Source organism: Lampetra fluviatilis, chromosome 38 (assembly GCF_964198595.1).
Source record: "Lampetra fluviatilis chromosome 38, kcLamFluv1.1, whole genome shotgun sequence".
Taxonomy (NCBI): Eukaryota; Metazoa; Chordata; class Hyperoartia; order Petromyzontiformes; family Petromyzontidae; genus Lampetra; species Lampetra fluviatilis.
The window spans coordinates 10,647,915-10,668,977 of NC_136312.1; the positions used below are offsets into that span (position 1 = coordinate 10,647,915).

Sequence of the window (21,063 nt, forward strand, 5' to 3'; positions counted from 1 at the left end):
ATGAAGCCCTCGCCCGTCTTGTGTTTAACCCGAATTGTGATGTTGAGCCAAAACAGCTGTATCGTGTTTGCAAAAAGCCGGCCCTTTTCTGGGCACTTTCTCGCAGTTCCACCTCCCAGAGCTCACGCAGTGCACGAGGCCCTTGTATGGTCACGCAGAAGAAGGAGTGGGGCAGGGCAAGAGAGGACTTTTTTTGGTGCGGGAGGGGGGTGCAAGAGGGCTTTGAGAAAGAGGAGCGAGCGAGCGAGAGCGCTTCCCGGCCACTAGTGTAAACAATCGGACCATTACTGATTATGGGAATACTGTGCACGCACGCAGCGCCGGCGAAAGGACGCCTCCCTTTATCGTTGCAAGCCAAGGATGACCTCGCCCACCACCGCCACCACCACCACCACCGCTCCCTGCCCCCCCATAGTGAGAACTCGAAGTTGCAGACCGTGTTGCTGACGGGGTGACGTGACTCAACTAAAATATGTTACATTTTGATTTAAAGCTTTCGTGACTGCAGGGATTCGTATTCTTGGTTCTTTCGGTAAAGTCACGTAGAAGGGAAATAATAAAATAATGTAAATATAAAACAAACAAAATTCTCACGACGTTTCGACTGCAACACAAGCAACCATCATCAGGTGTGAAATCCACAGCTGATGATCGCTTGTGTTGCAGTCGAAACGTCGTGAGAATTGTATTGTTTTATATTTGTATTATTTTATTGTTTCCCTTCTACGTGACTTTACCGAAAGAACCAAGAATTTAAAATATGTTAGTTTTTATCTTACCAGGTAAGGCCCACTGAGCTACGTGGCACTCTTTTTACAAGCGACGTGGCCATCACAAATGAGGAGCTCAACAAAGTGGCTTCTCATCATCACGTGGAAATGTCTCGCGGCCAAATACCCCAAACGCACACGTTGATTCTAAATGTGGAGGAGGAGGGGGGGGAATCGGAAGAACCCAGAGAAAAATCCACGCGACCGCGGGAAGAACGTGCAAACTCCAAACATACAGCATGCGTCAGGGTTGGAATCGCATCCACGACCTTTTGTGTACCAGGCGAGGTAGTTAACATCTCGCCACCGCAGCTCCCCTGAAAAACTGAAACCGCGCATCTGACACTCATCACTCCGCAACCACGCTCACAGTGAACCACTCACCTGACACTCACCACTCACCTGACCCTCACCACTCACCTGACACTCACCTGACACCACTCACCTGACATTCACCACTCATCAACCGCGCTAACCACTCACCTGACACTCATCACTTATCCATAATAGAGGTGTTTGGTTAGATCGCATAAATGTATAAATGTGTCGTTAAACCCGCCACCACCCGACACAGCCAACAAGTAAGGGTTGTCACGTAAACAGAACGTGGCCAATTCGTGACTAGTACAGCACTAACCGGTGTGTTGGAGAGCCAAGCCACAACATTTACACACTGAGTACGACGTTTCGCAACCACGCTCACAAGTCGGCAATCACGCAACGCACTCACGACTCAATTGGCACTGACCACTCACCAGACACTCAGCAGTCGGAAATCTCTGCAATCGTCGTCCAATCTCGGTCGCGTCCTCCGGCCATTTAAGGGAGGTTACTCAGGCTGTCGCATGGATACCGTACAGGAGAATGTTATTTTTTTATGCGCTCGGTGAACGTGAGTGCGACGTTGCGTGTGGCGACAGCACACGACAAATACACAACATGAAACAATCGTGGGACAGGGGGGTTGGGACCAGTGGTCTTTATTGGGGGCCACCATACCATGTACCATTGCTCAGACAAAAACCCCCCTGAAATGCATAATCCTCGTATTATTTTACATACATATTGTAGGAAAATCAGAACAATGGAAAGATGCACTACTGTACAATGTTAAGTATGACAAGTAATTTGTGATAGTGAAACGGATGCACATTTGTGTCTGCTCATTTCCCCACGTGAATGAAATACAACATCTGATTTCCCATCACACAAAAGCCTCCATGCGACCCATGACCTCAGAACCCGGAATGCGGCCGATGTCGTCAGATCTCGTGAAGCTAAGCAAGTACGAGCCTGCATAGCGTGGATGGGTGACCAGGAAGCTTCCAATGCGTTGGAAATTGCTGCGGGGATACATTGTGGGCAGCAGAGTGCAGTGCAGGAACATACTATGTTGTACTGCACGTTTATGTTCCCATGTCTACAGTGTTCGCCTTCAACCAAGAATGACAATTGCGGTAAAGTATGGACATGTAACCCCCATGACCCACAGTGTAGGGAGGCCCTCATCAAGCAGTGGATTGATAAAAGGGGCTATACATTTAATATTGTGTCATTGACAATGTTGACCACTTTCATCTCCTCTTGAGACAATATAAATACAAATAGCTAGGCCAGTCCTCACTACAGTAACGTGGAATTTCCTACCACTGGCTCAGGGCTGTCAATGGAGATGAGAATAATCCCATATTGCTCCTTTCGGTGAGCAGATAATTTGACTTGACCACACACACACGAGTGGACCCGGAGTGGACTCGTGTATGTTGTGGTCTCTGGTCACACCTCATCTCCTCCATTCTCCCCTACCATGCAGCTCGCCCCATATATGTATGCAACGCACACGCACGCACTGAAGACACTTGCATTCCTTACTCGGGAGATTTTAAACACCGTGACACCGTGTCAGACATTACGGTGACGCAGCCACCATGTTATTATTTGTGGTCCGATTTGTTTTCAGGTTGTACTGCTTTGTTGTTCGGCATGATGTACGACGTTTCGCTGCGCCTGCCGGGAGCTTTTGTAGGCACTGAATGGAGTAGCTCATGTTTTCCCTCGGTTATATAAAGTTGCCAGCTGCTGCTAGCGATGTGAGTTTGTCATCTGATGTACAGCCGCGAAAACCGACGTAGTACGTCCTGTAGTTTCATAATGCATTTTAGGTTCCCACCCAAATCTATTCGAATTGTGCGATGAGGTCAGCACCGGGTTTAGGGGAAGGAAAACAGGACACTTGTGCAGGGCCCACGAAACATACGCGTTCTTATCCAGAAAAATAGGAGCGTTCACTCATCCTTTTAATATGAACAATAGAATTGCCGTTGTATTAGGTTTTAGTTTCATCCTACAATTTTCCCCATCTGACACCCAGCAATGAAGGGTTGGGGAACGTATGTTTGCTCTTATTTAAAACTCTCCTCTTCAAGTATATTGCATTGAATTTCGATTTAAAGCTTTCGTGACTGCAGGGATTCATCTTCTTGGTTCTTTCGGTAAAGTCACGTAGAAGGGAAATAATAAAATAATAAAAATAAAACATTTTATTATGTAGAAGGGAAATAATTAAATAATAAAAATAAAACATAACACCATACAAACCAATAGGGCTCTTGACAGCCAATAATCATCACCCCATACAAACCCAACGGGGCCCTTGAAACCCAAGAACCCTACCTAACATCAACCAATGGCGGCGCGCGCCTGCAACCGCGTTGCCATGGAGACGCGGTGGGGGGGGGGAGGACGCCGGAGCAGAGGCGGCAATGGCGTCGCTGGGCTCAGCGGCAGCGGACGACGCCGTGACCGTAGCGGTGGCCGGCGGCGGCGGCCCTCTGGTCGCGCGTACCCGGGGCCCCGCGGCTCCCCGGGCCCTGGAGCAGGAGCTCGGGGCGCTGCTCGGGTCCCTGAGGCGGGAGCGAGGCGAGACGGGGCCGAGACGGTAACACGACCGGCTCCGGCCGTAGCGCGCAAAGTTTACTGTCAAAACGTGACGCGAATGATGGATTCGTCGCACACGAGTCCACGCGAGTCGTTTGCGCGCCTCCTGTTGCACGTGCCGACCATTGTCGATCCACTGCTGGACGGTGGCCTCACCGGGCGTCCTCATGGTCGACTCAGCCTCAAATGAGTACCTGGTGCGGTGTGTAGTCAACCGTGGGGGGCGGCGTCCACCCCACCGCGACGTCTGCCCCCTTCAACTCCCTCCTCCACTCCCTCCTCCACCGCTTCGATCAGCTCCCGCCGGGCCCCCGCCGATCGGGTGATCGATCCTCCCGCGCGAGCCCCCTCTCGACATCGACACACGGCTCAAGCGCTGGCTCACCGCCGCACGGGGTTACTCCTCGCACGCCCCCGGACACCACCACCACCACTCGTGCCAAGGCGGCTGCGCGCACACACGCGCCCCTGCAGGCGCTTATATGTCAACATGCGCACGCACCGCGACGAGCGCTCTACGCTCGCTCTCCCGCCGCGCCCCTGTCACTCATGCCGATGCCCAAGCCCGCAGCGCTCTCCTCTCCCCCGCTACTCACACTAATGTAGCGCACCGCACTGAGCCTGACGATGAACGGCGGCGTGAAAGCGCGCGGACGTCTGTGGGTGGTTATCCGCTAATCCGCTTCCACACAACGGCCGGCGTCGAACGGCTCCGCGAATATGCGCGTCGGCGGGTGGTTATCCGCTACCCCGCAGCCGCGCTAAGACGCGCTCTCAAGCGGCTGCACGGACACGCGCGCGTCGGTGCGCGGTTGATTCCCACACCGCGTCCACACAATGACTAATGCTACAGCAGCGGCGTGAACACGCGCGCACCTGCTGACGTTTGTATTCTCACACGCGCATGCCCCGCGGTTAGCACTACAGCAGCGGCAATGTAACCTGTCCTGCGGGGGTCGGCCAATCTCCTGGCACTGGGAAACCGTGGGGCTTCCCCTCTAGGGGCCCTTGGAATTAAAACCCGACGTGCCAGGCAATTCCCCGCCAGGACACTACGTGTGTGCGCTGCGTGTGGGTGTGTGTTTAGTGCGGGGGCCGGGAGGGAGTCGCGTCACTTGCGGAGTTTCTCCGCGGTCGTGGCACTACACAACATCGCCGCTGGCCATGGGCGCAGTTTGCGGCTGCGGGGGGGGGGGGCAACGCCCCCCCCAAATTGGACACCTTTATTAATTTAGTAATTTATATGTAAGACTTACATATCAATTAATCATATGCATCCACAATTCATAATGTGAGGGACAAAGCGAATGCCTGCCCCCCCCCCCCCCCCCAAATATGGAAGTCAAACTTTGCCTAAGCCGCTGGGGAGACAAAGGCGGCCGGGCGTGGTGTTGGCCACCTCGTGCGCCTTGCTGGTCTTCATAGGTGTTCGCAAACAGCACTTGCCCCTACAGGCTACAAGGGTGATCTTTGTGTTTGTGTGTTTTTTTTGCGTGACCATACTTCACTGCTCGTGTGTCAGTGCGGGTTGGTGGAACGTTGGGCCAACGTTGATCCAACGGTTTCAAACCCATGCCAACGTTCAACCAACGTTGGCATGTTATGTGCAACAATGAATCATGAGAATCATAGGCTATACTTTTTGGTATTACTTTAGTTGTTTACGCACTAAATTTAAGCATTTTCATCATTTCAAACAGTCATTTACTGCCAATTTTTCATATAATCCTAAAATGTTATTTATAAACTTGGAAAAACCCTTCAGATTAAACATTTTCACGGGTTTTCATTGTGTAAATTGACAGGTTCGTATTGAGGCCTAATTTTCAGGGGTTTTTTTTCGGAATGAATCTGACAATTGGGAACGCACATCTCTCATGCTACGGTTATGTATGTTCAACTGCTCCCAAATGCAGAAAAAGACTATTTCACAATGTATCCGAGTGGCAGCAATGTTATGTATCTGTACTAATGGCCTCTCTCTCTGTGACTTCATGGTTTTGTCAGCTCGAACATGCTGTTTGCCATATGGAATAAGTACGAACATAAAATCTCAACTGAATTATTCCGAAACAAGCTTCTCAGCACCGGGGATATACTGGTGGAATTAAAGGTAAGTACTGTAATGTTAAATATACACTGTTATATATACTACAAATAGCACAGATTATCATCATCATGTCTCCCTGATTCGCAATGGTTTGCGTGGGTGTCAATGATGCCTCGGCCATCAATTATCTCCAATTTTGCCCGTCCTTTGTAGTATTTGTCAGGAGTTGTACCGGCTTATGACATCACATCCGATGGATGGGCTGATGTGATACCTGTCGCACCAGAGAACTCACCAACCACCAGTTGCTGGATACTCATCTCACACTCACATTTGTCAGATACTACATCCTTGACACCACTCACCAATCGCCACACATTCACTATTCAACTATTACCATGAGTAACATGGGCTCCCCTCTATTTGTACATATGTAGCTGCAAAGAAAGGTAGCTGTGTTTTGGAAACAGTTACTGTTTTTTGACCGAGGTAAAATATCAGAGGTTGTGCCAAAGCAAAATTGAATTCCATACATCCCAGGATTCTTGCAGCTAGAATTCGTTCTCGCTAGATCCTGTACAACAAAATTGTATCAAGTAAAAAGCTGCGACAGATTGGTAAATTAAGTTATCTATATATATCTCAGTGATGGCTGTGGCTCCAGTTTGATTTGTGGTCGAGTAATCTCTGCTTAGGATTTTCCAGTTTTATGCAAAATATTACGACAAGTTTCTTCATAATATTCTCCACCGTATAAAAATCTGAAAACCATGCACCTTATGAGGAGGACGCATCGCATGACAGACCAGTGCTCGTCATGGCATTTGCTTTCGATGCATTCATTAACCACTTACACATGTTGCCTCATGCTGAAAAAAAATATGAAATGGAGTTTGTGATGCCTATAAACTGGAGCCAGGAGTTGTGTTTTGAACCCTCCTAATACATATGGCATAATATATAACTAAATACAGTAATTTATCGCGTATCTTGATTCAAATCATTCCTCTTTAATTTCTTCAGTCAGTATATATGCTTATTATACTTTAGTTTGGAACTCCAATCTAAGAATGCTTATGAATTGCAATTTGTATTTTCTGTCTCACAGAACCATAAGATGGCGTTGAATCTGTGTTACGGACGATACCTCCAGTACATCTACCCATCTCCTCATGACATCGGCAACTTAAGCGAACTGATGGCTCGCTTCTTCCCACGAGAACTCGGTGACAGCGACTGTGTACCTACGGTACTTACATCATAAATATATCTCCATCACTTTTGCAACAATTAGTGAAGAGCATAGTTCTCCCAGTACGTTGAGCGAAACGTCGGACATCATGCGATACAACCTGAAAACACATCGGAGAACTTTGCAGCACAACCACAAAAATGTACGCAGTGATTGGAAAGAGCACATTGGAGCCCATAGGAGCGGTGGTGCCATGGTGTGCGCCACCACACTACAAACCTTGCTACCTAAGTTTGATTTCCGGCCATGGCTCACATCGGAAACGCATGATATATGAACCGATTCTGGGTCTCCCCTTCACCACCGACTAGCGTGTTGAAGTACGTTCAAATGACCCCGATGACCGACACGTGGGGAGGCCTTCATCCGGCAGTGGATTCACAAAGGGTTCTACTCTTATTCTTTGGTTCTTTCGGTAAAGTCACATAGATAGAAAAAATTAAAGTTAATAAAATAAAAACTACGACGTTTCGATCACAACACAAGCGGTCGTCATCAGGAGGATAAAGGTATATTACGTTTTTATCACTGCTACGACTAGGTTAATGTTGTAATTAAACCTTTCACTCAGAATTATTCTTTGACCAGAAAGCAGCATGGCCTGTCATACATTTTGTGCAGGGTTGGCTAATGTTGAGAACTAAAGCATTCTATGAACACTGTGGGGCCTGTTTAACACAGCATAACAAAGCCATGTAAAGTGTACAGGCATGCTCTGTTAATGAGACTAAAACGTTTAAACTGGTCATCCAGAGTTTGCCTGCTTAAACAAATGCTTCTGGAAACCATTGGTCTCGAAAGCCCATAGGCTGAAGAACCAACATTTATTTTTATTAAAACATTTTGGTGGTAGTGAACACACCCTTGTCAATGGTTTTTACTTTGATCTTTTTTTATTTGTTACTATCTGTACATTGACGTTTTCCCCAATTTCATCCCGATTGTGCCATCGGTGTCAATTGTGCTGTCAGTGTCATGTCGTGCTTTTTGTGTTGAGTTTGTTGTTCTTGCCCGGCACCTCCGAATAGCACGGTTGGCTACATATGGTGCGAAAGAACTTCAACATACATACATACATGGGATGATGTATCCATTCGGATACTTCGCCTCAGAGCAGTGCAACCCTTCATGTTAGAAGATAGCCCTTGGAAGCAAATATCACAGAGCTACCTCCGAGACCCCTTCAAGTGACACCTTCAAGTGACCTCTGGTACACACAGAATGGTGCCTCACTTACCCCACTTGCCCTGCTACAGATTAGATTGACAAAGGTCAATGTAATATTTTGTATATTTCAGAGGTGAAATGTAACCAAATGAAATTAAGCGCTTGTATTGAACATCATGGATATTTTCTCCAATAATTTTAGACTGGGATAACATCATCAACTCATTACATTTGAGAATCCGATTTAGTCAAAGGTAACTGCCTGGATTTGAACCCAAATTCTCTTGAGCTACCCAACCACCTCATTGGTACCGTATTATGATTACTAACCGTGTGTGTGTGTTCTTTGTTGTACCTGTCCTGTCGCACCCTGTAGGTACGTGCATTGCTGGGTTTCTGCACGTGCCAGTTTGCTTTACTGGTTGCAGGTGGTGGTGGCGGCGAGATGAAGCGCGGGTGCCTGCAGCTGCTGTTCCTGCTGCGCCTCCTCACACAGGCACTGCTGCAGGACGAGCAACTTTGCTGGCTCCTCTACAATGGTACCTTGACTGCCTGATTCAATAGCCACTGTCACCATAAATATCCGTGATTCTTGTAAAAACTATGACCAAATCATGCTAGATGCGCCCTCAGATCTCAAGCTAAGTAGGGTTGATTTTGTTTCGTACTTAATGTAAGACTGCTTGGCAAGTACAATGTGTTATGTGCTTGGGTTGCAGAGCAGCTAGGCAATGGCAGTAAAGCAATGGATTATTTAATCTATCTGTGCGAAGCGTTTAGTGTTATCCTCCCATATGTGTGGGGTTGTTCCGGGTTCTCTGATGACTTCCCACATACCAACCACTTATTAATGAAATTGGGAAAAGGAAAGCATGCCCACATGAAAAAAATCTTTAAGCTTAGTGAAGCAGACTCTATATATGTGTTAAAAAAAACCTTACCTTAGCTGGGTCCAGTGGTGGTGCAGTGGTTAGTGCACGGCACTATGAACCCAAATTCGATTCTCAGCCATAGCTAACATCATTAGTGAGTGATATCTTAAATAATCATAGCCCCCTCCCCATTCATCAACCTGCACTGACCAGCGTGGTGAAGTATGGTCAAATAACCCCCACATTAAAATGAGTGCTGTGCATTTATATCGGTTGTCTAACTTTAGTCATGGAATATCCAATGCTTTATGCTGGTAAACAATACAAATTGTTGACTTCCTTGCCCAATATCTTAAAGTTCCGCCAGATGGTATTTAGTTTACTAACCCTAGAGGAATGGCGATGAGGTCAAGACAACCCTGATGATAATATTCAGCAATATTTCATTCTTTATTCCTTACATGGCCTTATAATGTGCGCTGACTGTTGAATCTGCCAACACTTTTTCTTTACAGGCACCGTTCATATATACACCATTAGCAGACACCTCATGGAGCATGGCCATTCTGCAAAGGTAGAGTACTTTGAAATGCTTTACTATTTCGATGGATTTGTACCTCGTTTATTCATAACAGTCCTGTCGGAGCACTGAGCTGGCAGCACGACTTAGATCCTTGATTCGAATCCAAGCAGCCGCCCGTAATTAAATTGGAATCCCGAGAATATTGAGTTGACGATTTCAGCCTAGTCACCAATGGCTTTACAATACATCCTTATAGAGAACTCTATTTTTATTTCTGCATTTCTGAGCTATGAGTATAAATCATTCTGTGACTTCAGGTTTCCTCCCACACACAAATTTCTTAAATAATTGGCCAAGTACTCCAATGTAGAATGTTGCAGGAAAAATATGGACTCTCTTTGTGACGTTTCTGGATAAACAAGGGCTATATTTTTTATTTTATTTAGAACATCAGATTAACCAGGAAAGCCTCACTTAGTCTCGACACCCATTTTTCGAAGGTTCCTGCTAAGTTTCACAGTAGGCGTTGATGATTGCTGTGTTTTTCAAGTTGAGTAATTTGAAGGTCATTTTACAAATTTGGATCCTGACGTCGGCACACATGGCCAACTCTTTTTCAAAGGATATGTAAAATCCATTGTAAGGCAGACAAATGGTTAATGCACCCACAGTACTAAACAGGGCGGCGGCCGTGGGGCTTGAATCGCGAACCTCTGCAACAAGCGACATGCGCTGTCACGTTGGCCTCGCCACCGCTCCATAGATTGTAATTGTGGGTTTGTGATTTATTCCAAATAAATTCCAGGTTGATAGTAAATTGAGGATGTGCCTGGGTACGATAAGTAATATTAAAGGAGTTGATAATTACAAACAATAGTTGTTATTTACCATGTAAAAAATAAACATTGACTGATTGAGAATGGAATATTGGGAGATCACCACGTGGCCCAGAGATCAGAGGGTTGTTTTGTTACCGCTGAGACTTTGGGTCCAAATCCAGGCAGCTCCCTGTGGTTAAACCGTGTTCTCAAGTGTAGTGAGTCTCATCCCAGTCAGCAATGATATCGTACAAAACTAATTTCGTAAAAAAAAGTTCTGGATTTGATTTGGTACATTTAAGCCCTGAGAATTAAAAATATGTATTTGTAGTGAGTCTCATCCCATTCACCAATGATATCGTACAAAACTAATTTCGTAAGAAAAAGATCTGGATTTAATTTGGTACATTTAAGCCCTGAGAATTAAAAATATCGATTTGTCTGTTACGCTTCAAATATGAGACTGTCTGCACCCCGGGGTTGGGTGAGAAAGTGCTGCCCCCTACTGTGTGGACCAGAGAATCTCAGTGGTTGTTTTGTGATAGCCCCTTGTGTCGGCTATTCTCAAACACGAAGTGCTGCAAGAGATGCGAAGTGACGCTTGGTTTCTTTCACAACATGACACCGATAGCACAGATGGTATATGTGTGTGGAATTTTTTTTAATAAGATGTGTCTGTCCGGCGTGCTGTGCGGGTTAGGTGTGTGAGTACTTGCTGTGGGCGAGCGTGTGCATGGAGAGCTCGGTGCCTCTACTGGACGTGCGCTACCTGAGCTGGCGAGTAACGCTGTACACAGCCGTTTGCCAAGCGTACTACGACTGCAAACTACCTGCACAGGCGGAGGTACAGCCAAACCATTGCTGTCTGAGCAAACAAGTGAACGGTTGACTATATTCACCAACACACATAAGCCCCTTACGATTTCAGTGCCTTGTACGAATGAATGTGTGAACTAATCACTTCCCTATTACACGATTGCAACTCTCTCCTATATGGCCTCCTCAAATCCCTCGTTTCTTAACTGCAGATGATCTAAAATGTTTGCTGCCAGACATCTCACCTGCACTTGTAGATGAGACCAAATTTTCCCTACCCTCCAACCTCCCCACTGTTGCCCAATATTATCCCAGATTAATTTCAACATCGCACTCAACCTCTTTACTATATTTCATGGACTTACCCCTGTCTACCTCTTCTCTCTCATCTCATTTTACGCCCCTCCACACATTTCTATGCTCCAGAAAGAAGGCCATCACTACCTTCTTGAGTGGTGTACGCTGGTCTTAATAGCTACTCTCAAGCAGCACCTGTCCCTGTCTAAATGGAATTATGTATTGTTGCGTGTGTGTGTGTCTTTGCAGGAATTTGCGAGGCGTGGTCTGGCGAAGATAGCCGAATTGAGTGAACTTGAAAGCCAGAGTTCATCTCCCCACTCCAATCAAGCTGAGAGTGCTTTCCGTGATGCCACCATCAAGGTGCATTCACTTTTGCGTGTATAACCCGGTAGCACCCACAGTAATTACTGTTAGCGGTGGTGCAGTGGTTAGCACACTGCTATGAACCTGGCGACCTGAGTTTGAGTCCCGATCACAGCACGTCAGTGGCAAGTGTTATCTGCACTGACCTAGCATCCTCCTCAAGCTCTGCACCAACCAGCACTGACCAGCGTGGTGAAGTGTGGTCAAACAAATCCCCATGACTGACACGGCACGGGGAGGCCTTCGAGAGCTCCAGTGTCATATGTGGGTTACTATAATGCATACTACATGTAGCTTGGTGTTGTTAAAGTTGTTAAAACTCAGTTAATATTTCATGGGTAAATGACAACAGAATAATTAAAGGTATGGATAGGCAAGATTAAGCAATGGTGATGCCCACCTGTGACCCAGCACTTTGAAGGCAATGGTTGGAGGATTGCCTAGAGGTTGGTAAAGCTCACAAACCCATTGAGTTGCACGGCGGCAAAGGGAAAATACAGAAAATGTTTCATGAACCCGACTTGTGTGGACCTTTGATCATTTTTTATGGGTTATCTCCAGTTACTGCAGTTCTCTACCCAATGCAATATGCAAGTTTGGGAACTTGGAAGCCATTCCAATACAGGACACTCCTGAGAATGAGTCTCAATGCTTATTGAGGCTTTCCTGGATAAATATATTATAGATCTATTTAAGCCTCTTCCACAACTCTTTAGTCATTATTATGATATGTTTACGGTGGTTGGATGGCTGAAATGTCAGGGTACAGAGCTGGCACCACCAAATTCCTGGGTTTGATTCCTGGCAGTCATTCTCGATTGAATCGGCATCACACATATAGCAAATTGATGGTCTCAACCTGATCAGCAATGACAGTACAAAAAATGTACTAGTTACATTTCGTTTTACACCTACTTTGACATGAATTCCAGCTCTGCGAGTTACAAATATCATGTGTGTTGAAAAGTACTGCCGCCTAGAAGTAGTTCTGTGATCTCCGTGATCTCCGCTTCTGTGGGCCTTTCTCGAAAAATAAAGGGTTGCACTTCTCTGCGAGAGATTATTTATCTTTTGAAATGATGCCGAGAGCACGTTTGGGATAAAATCGGGGACGCAAGACAAACAAATACGAAGAAAAAAGGATTGGTGGTGTATTTATTTATTTTAAGTGCTCGTACAGTGTGCCAATAGCATTGTAAACTACTTTCACTCGGGTTTCTTGTTTCCTGTGTGCTCTCAGATGGCCATTATGATTTTCAAGCACACAGTCTTTGAATCCAGAAAGAAGCCGAAAGGGTTTTTGAGGACGAGAATGAAGACGAACTTGCGCGACCCCAAAATTGTAAGTTATGCGTCCACAATTGTGATAATATATTTTTTTATAATACTAACGTTGCTAGACACAGTGGCTGTGTAAACCAGAAAATCCAGAAACTTACAGACGGTTGGTGGATCACATATGTGCAAGACACCTATCTGCAAGGTAATTGAGTGGTACCTGTCATTGGCAGTATGGAAAGTAGGTTTCTGGCCAATCTGTGGATGTTGAATGTTCTCATTATTTTTCTCTGGGCATTTCGGCTTCTGTCCACTGACAATAAGGAGTTTTCTAAACACACCTTGTACTGTTATCCTGAATTTTTTTTTTACATGCAGTAAGGCTTTCACCACGAGCATGCTAAATAACCACTCTTGTTACGTGACTTTGTAAATTATATTGATCATATGGTAGGTAACCCTGTATGTCCAAGACTTTGAGAAGTTGCATTGGGAGGTAGCCATGTGGCTCAGAGGTCAGAGTGCTGAACTGGAAATGATGAGCTCCTGGGTTGAAATGTAGGGAACCAACCACCATGATAAACCGGGTTCCCCAGTATCGTGAGTTGATGGCATCAGCCCAGTCAAAAATTACTACAAATAAAAACATTGTGAAAAACACAAAATACTTTGCACTCAATTTGCCTGAGAATGATGTAATAAATAAATAACGTGCACCACTGTCTTATATAACCTATATTTAAAAGAAATGTAAGCAAATAGAAATGAGCTTTGTTATAAAAACAGCACATACTATGACATGTATTACACTGACATGCGTACAGCACATACCACAACATACATAGCATTGCCACACTCTGCTGCGGTGGAGATGTAGTGAGTGATAGACGTGACTGACAAGAGATGAAGGTATAGCGACATGAGAAAAAAAACCCAGAGAAATTGTAAATGTGAGATCTAAATGGGATAGAGATGTGAGATGAGAGATATGAAATATAGAGACACCGTGACAGAAAAAGTGTCATGTGCATTTGTGTATTTTAATTATTGGAAATGTAGTTAATAGGAGAGATATGCATTCAGTATAAATGAGAAGATAGGTTGGAGGTGCATCACAGCAAAATATAACATATTCAGAGATATAAAGAGAGTGATAGGAGATATATTTAGAAGAGAGAAGATATGAGAGAGATGTTACCACCCACTCACATCGCTTAACCTCCCAGACATTACCAACCCGATTGCTGTAACCGGTGCAGGCGCAGGCAGCATGGCCCCGCACAGGCACCGAGCGGTTGCTGTCGGAGCTTCTCGAGGGAGGTGCGGCACAAATGGTGGCCGTCTTGGACGCCCTGTCGCACCGGGCCGCCGAGGAGTGCGCACCCCACGTGTTGGCAGGGTCTCCAGCCGCCGCCTTCGACCACGACTCTGCGGAAGTCTCTGCAGAGCTCTTCTTTGCCGGAGCGGAGATCATTGCAGGTGCATGGTGGGGTGAGGCATGTGGGAAGGGTCTATGGCTTCGTTATTTTTTGCAATTGTTTTGCACCAGTATATATAGCATGGGGTGTAAGTTACTTGCTCTGCATGGCTCCGGTGTTTTATGATGGGGCAAGTCATTTGTAACGTGTGACGTCATGAGATGACATTGTGAGATGATGAGATGCCCCACCGTTACCCGCAATGCACCTGATCTTATCTCTGTTGTGGAAGCTAAGCAGAGTTATTCCTGGGTAGTGTTTGGATGAGCAGCCACCGTGCATGACAGGTGTTATCGGCTGCGGGGCTACGTATTGGGCAGTGTCTGAAAAACGAATAATTGTACTGCGCTTCTATTCACCCACATCTATATTCTCTGCCTTTATCAACCTGTTCTGGCCAGCCTGGTGAAGTATGGTCAAGTAAACCCATGAACGACTGTACACCTTTGTATTTATTTAAATACTTAACCTGGGAAATCCTCTGAGACGGGATGTCTCATTTGCAAGAGTGTCCATATATGCATTTTCATAGCTAATTCCAGTACAATCCAGGCTGAATCCTACTTGGCTTCCTGGATCTGATGAGATTGGGTGCATTGCTTGTGACTTGGCGATAGAATATTGAATAATACATCTTGCTCATTTTAACCGACAATATGGATACTTTTAAGTCGCGTCTAAAAACTAATTTTCTTAATTAATTTTATTCTATGTAGCTCTCCTTCTCTCTTGGCCTTTCCTTAACTTTAATCTTACAAGGCACCTTGAGATATTAGTGGAGGGCGCCTTACAATTAAATGTTAATGATTATTATTCAACAATAATTGTTCAATAGCAAGTAAAAATATCTTTGTGGGATCGCACTTTAAAATAAATGGGTTTGAAACATGTCTTGACCACTTCTTGCATGCAAACCGATTTCCATGATTATAGAGGAATAAAACCACTATATTTTAACATTAGAATCTCACCACTCACCAACAAACAAAAAAACACTTTACAAAAACACTCTTTTCTGCCACGTGTGTTTTATGTGTTAACACGTGAGTGTCAGTTTAACACAGGATTTCGCGACCAATATTATCCATAATAGAGGTTTTTTGGGTTAGACGCGTAAATATAAATGCGTCGTTAAATCCGCTACTACCCGACCTGTCATGTAAACAAAATATGCCAATTTGTTACGAGGTCAGCACATCGGTGTGTTGGAGGGTACTGTGACGTTTCGCCAGTAACGTGAGCCTCCCTTGCCTTACACCAGGAGGTGGAGGAAATTCTGAACGCAGAGGGGCCATCCTGAGCTCCAACGTCCTGGCTGGCATCAGAGATGGACAAAGTCTCATGGAATTGGCAGTCGCCGGTGAGCTGCTCAGCACGAGCAAACGGACTTTGTACACCGTTCAGCTAAGGTCGTTTTAAGGCACATAAAAGCCTCATCGACGACCCCACTATTGCTCCCCACGGCTTTGATCCGCCAAGAAAACTACGGTGCTCCATCAACCGCTTCAGAACGGCAACTGGTCGCTGTGCCACACCTCCTCCTCCACACAAGTGGAGAATTAAAGACAACCCACAGTGTGACTGCGGCCACCCGAACCAGACAATGCAACCCACATCATGAATAACCGCATCCTACGCCCGCTCTCCCGCAGACTGACCAGCATTAGTCACGCTACTCCCAAAGCTATCATATAACTCACAGACTTAAACGTGGATGTGTGAATTGCACATACTTGCCATACGCTAGAGAGAGAGAGAGCTAAGGTTGAAAGCGTTACTGCATGCGCTCTGTCTCTTTGTGTGTTGGTCTGTCCGTCTCTGTGTCTGTCCACAACGAAAGGGTAGGAAGCATGATAAATCTCCCCGAAGATACATTGGTTCGTAGATTCAAATACACTCTAATGCTCACCATATACGCATCATATCATGCGTATAAGAAGTCATTCTTTTCTATTCGTGTATCTTGTCTGCGATTGGTTCACTGCCCCCTGCAACCATGAGAGACTCCATATGCTTCGCAATGGCAAAAATAATTGATTATTTAATAAAATCACGACCCCAACCTGGGACAATTCATTGACTCATGTTGGGGGTGGGGGGGAGTGGTTCATAATTATCACAATGCACCTATGGTGTCAAATAAAAGCGATCTCTTTCTATCACGCAGAGTGTACCTCTCCATTATCCGTGGTAAATGATCTCACTCATAAATAACAAAAACAGACAATGCATTCTGCGTCTTCACCTCCGTTTTTCTTCCCCGCACGTCAACGACAAATACTTTGCGATTGGCGTAATCTACGCGTGTGTGGGCACGGCAGGCGAGGACGGTGTCACTGAGGAGGCAACGGTCCGTTTCCTCAAGCTGGCCTTCTTGTGCGAACGGTGGGACATATTTGAGGGCCTCATCTCCCCCACACTCGGCTACTTACAGGTGAGGCTGCCACACCCACGATTGCTTCTAATCTCATCAGAGATCTCAGAAGCCAAGCAGGTGTTGGGCCTGGTTAGGACTCGGTGGCCATAATGCACGGCAGGTTGTCACAGGCAGCTGCGCGAGGGTTTGCTACGTGGTGGTTAGAAGAGGGCAGTGCAGAATTACCCATTGCACTTTGAGACTGCTCACACATCTATAACTGCCACGCAGCAGTGGATTTATAAATTGGTTGTAAATGTAATACTTTCTCATTATTAACGTGGATAACCTTGTCTCCTCACGGTTGGCTGTGGTTGGAGTGGTGGCACACCTGTTAGTGCAAAGCACTGTATGAACCTATCAGTCCAAGTCCATTCCCGGCTGCAGCGAACATCAGTGGTTAGCGATATTTGAACTCATTCTAGGCCTCTCCCTTTACCAACCCCTACTGACAAATGTGGTGGAGTATGGTCAAACAACACCCATGACAGACATGGTGTTGAGCGGCCTTCATCCAGCAGTGAATAAAAAAATCGGCTGTAAAATTAATATTGGTGCACTCCGGTGGCGAGATGTTATATAATAGGAGGTCGTGGGTTCGATCTCAACCCTGACGCACGTTTTTGTTGTGGTCGCATGGATTTTTCTCCGGGGCCTCCAGTTTTTTCCTCGACATTTCGAATCAAAGTGCATTTAGAATATTTGGTTGCTATACATTTCCACATGATAAGCCACTTCATTGGGCTGTCATCTTTGGTCAGGTCACTTCTGCGAAAGATCTATATAGGTCAGTGAGCCTTACCTGGTTAAATAAAAAAAAAGTTGAATTTCGTTTTAGATTGTGTTTCTGATAATATTGGATAACTTTATATCCCTCCTAAGACAAATAACATTTATTTGATGATGATGAATGCGTGATGAGGATGATGATAATGTTATTGATGACAACCAATGAGGATGAAAATGTTTGTTGACCCTGGCACGTGTGTGGCAGACCAAGGGCACTACAGGACGAGGAGAGCTCCACCAGACCCTGGAGCTCCTGCAAACCTTGGAGCCACTCTTGTCTGGACGGAGAACAAAGCACGCGGGGCTCACGCCTGCCATGGACTCCTCCATGGACGAACAAACGCTCGCCAATGGTACGATGCAAAACCCGAGACTCCCGACGCCACGCACACAAAAGTCACGTGGCATTGATCGGCGTGATGTAGTCTGACTTTTCGCTCCGTGTGGCTGGGAGCTTCCTCTGATCCTGAATCGGAAGTTTCCAGCAGGTGAAGCGAAACGTTGGACATTCAATACATCCTCATTAAACACTTGTTTTGGATCAAGTCAAACACGAATCTCTGATGCCACTGTGAATATACTAACACGACCACACAATGTTCTAAGATACACAGTGCTCTGAGTTTGGTATACATTTTACGGTGACCTTGGCAGACCCCTTTGGAGACCCTTTTGATGATAATTTTACCTTGTGATGAAGACAATAATGGGACATCTTGTTTAGGACTTATAAATGATAACCACTGAACTACTGTTAACTCTGAACATTTTACAGAGGCATTGAAGCAATCCACTGCACATAGATTGAGCCACTTCTTGGTGAGATAACCTGAACATGATTTATACATTGTTATTCATCCAAGTCCATACCTGTCAACCCATACGGTTTACCCGTATTCTTGTACAGGGAAATTGAGTTTGCAGGTTCCATACAGCGTACAGTCGTCTCAATACGGGCATAAAAATCAAATGAATGTCTTTGTTTGTGTTTCTTCCTTGTAACAGGACTTATTAAGATGACCATTGAGATTTATAAGCACATGGGGTGACCATTAAGGTCTGAAAATGGTCTGTAATAAGGTATGCACTTATAAGGGGTTGACAGGCATGCAAGTCATATGCAAGAAAGAGACTTTGAAGAAAGTTTATTACTGTCAATCCACACTATGTTGGTTATGGGCGGGGTTTGACTATACTTCACCATGCTGGTCAATGTCGTTTGGTGAGGAGGAGGGGGTACTGATGTCAGCTGTAGCCAGGAATCAAACTCAGGTGACTGGGTTCGGAGCGCAGCATGCTAAGCTTCACACTTCAACTCCCCCAAGCAGGGAATCCGTTATCCTACAAATTCGTTATTCATGTAAATCCCACAACCTAGTTAGTTATCGTTTGATGGTCAAAGGTGAACATAGCAAATGCTAATGTAATATGATCGGTGTAGGGGCAAGACCGAAGACAGCCTGGAGTTTGGATGAACTGCTCACAGCGGTGGAGAAACTGAATGCTGCTACAGAAAGCCTGCACGCTACAGCTGACTTGACATCAAAGGTACGACTCTGCGGGCGTACTGAGATGATCGTTATCTGCTCGTGGATATAAATAACATGTCAGCGACTGCTTTGGCAGTGTGGTGTAAAAACACAGCCTGCACTGGGAGAAGGAGGTCATGGCAGCACAGAACGGGAGGACTGGGGGAGGTGGTAAGGGAGAGAGAAGGTGGTACTGTCCATTAGGATACAGCTCTACGCTGTTTAGCACGGCTCAGGTTCGAACATAGTTCTATAACGGCCGTGGCCCACTTGTAATTCAAAACAGGTCATTGTGGTGGTGATCTCTGTATTTCTCGTTGTCTCCTTCGATATCTCTCTGTTTATCTGTCTCGTTTTCTCTCTGTGTCTCTGTTTGTCGGTGTCTCTGTCTTCTCTCTCTACAAATCTTTTGGTGTTCCTCATGCGATTTTGACACCCCCTTACAGCTTTGCGCCCTAGTGGGCGGTCCCGATTGCCCACCCGTAACGCCGAGCCTGGCTTTTTGTTTGTGTTTGCTCAGGCAGTGCAGGAGGAGCGTTCTTTACTGACGGACGCTTCTGCACAGCTTTGGCACGGATGCAAAGCTGCGCTGTCGCGGGTGCAAATGAGAGGAGCGAACGACTCCGCTCGACATCGGGTCAAGACCGACAGCCTCACTAAGGTGCGGCCTACACTGCCTCCTTTTGTTTAAAAAGGAAAACCTCCTCACAAAATATTTGTTTTCTGTCATGGCCTGCTTGGCATAGTTGGCTAGTTTCTTTCTGAGTGTGTTTTCTCATCCGGATGGCACTGGAAAGTCTATAGTAAGCCTTCGAAATACAAGGGAATACCTGAAGCCACCTAATTTCTGGGAGGCTCAACTGGGACATACGGTGAGCTGGCAGCCCCTCCCTACATTAGCCCCACCCACTTTTACATAGCGACACCCACTCAGTTTCTAGCCCAGCCCAGTGAGTGGCTTCCTCATATGTTCTACTGTTTAGAGGCCCCACCTTCTGCACATTGGCCCCACCCTCTGCACATTGGCCCCACCCTCTGCTCACCACTTAGGTAGCCCTACCCATTGCCTGTATCATGAGGCTTGATTAAACAACCCCCACGACTGACACGGGGTTGGGATGCCTTCACCCAGGGGCGGATTTAAAACGGACAAAAAAAGTAATGTATTGTTATCTATAAGACTGCACAGTTTTGCAAAGTATGGAGTTGTGCATTCTTGGATTTACACTGCAGGACAGAAAGAAGAATGCAAAAATAAGAACATGTGAAGGTTAGAGACATCATATCGACGATTAAAAAAAGTAATTGGGCCAATTAGTAAGGTAGTTGACCCTCCCAACCGAGTGGCAGTCAAATGAGAAAATACCACCAACAGGACGTTTACGAGATAAACAAATTAAATTAACTCCTGTGCAGGTGCTAGATATATTGTTACATTGCAGGGCCATGAGATGGCGGTGTCTTGCATAGGCCTTGATCTGGCAGCAGATTGATTATGGCTGTGGATAACGATTGACCGTGACTTTACCGAAAGAACCAAGAATATGAATCCCTGCAGTCACGAAAGCTTTAAATCGAAAGATTGACCGTTTTTAAAAGTAAGTGGGCTTGGGCAGGACACATCGATAGGAGGGTTGTTCGGTCACTGGTCAAGCCACGATGGAGAGGCAGCTAATTGAGAAAGATGGGACAATGTGAACGATGT

At 45.8% G+C, this 21,063-nt stretch overlaps 1 protein-coding gene across 1 annotated transcript in view; it reads left to right on the forward strand.

The window, feature by feature from the left end:
• The first annotated feature begins 3,456 nt into the window (after positions 1-3,456).
• Positions 3,457-21,063, forward strand: part of CFAP54 (cilia and flagella associated protein 54) — a 67,233-nt gene continuing 49,626 nt past the window's right edge. The window contains 15 exon segments of the mRNA XM_078874180.1: positions 3,457-3,510; positions 3,512-3,708; positions 5,715-5,820; positions 6,866-7,006; positions 8,553-8,715; positions 9,564-9,622; positions 11,090-11,233; positions 11,752-11,865; positions 13,109-13,210; positions 14,406-14,625; positions 15,886-15,984; positions 16,946-17,058; positions 18,035-18,182; positions 19,271-19,377; positions 19,879-20,019. Coding sequence (XP_078730306.1) covers positions 3,457-3,510; positions 3,512-3,708; positions 5,715-5,820; positions 6,866-7,006; positions 8,553-8,715; positions 9,564-9,622; positions 11,090-11,233; positions 11,752-11,865; positions 13,109-13,210; positions 14,406-14,625; positions 15,886-15,984; positions 16,946-17,058; positions 18,035-18,182; positions 19,271-19,377; positions 19,879-20,019 — 1,908 coding nt within the window.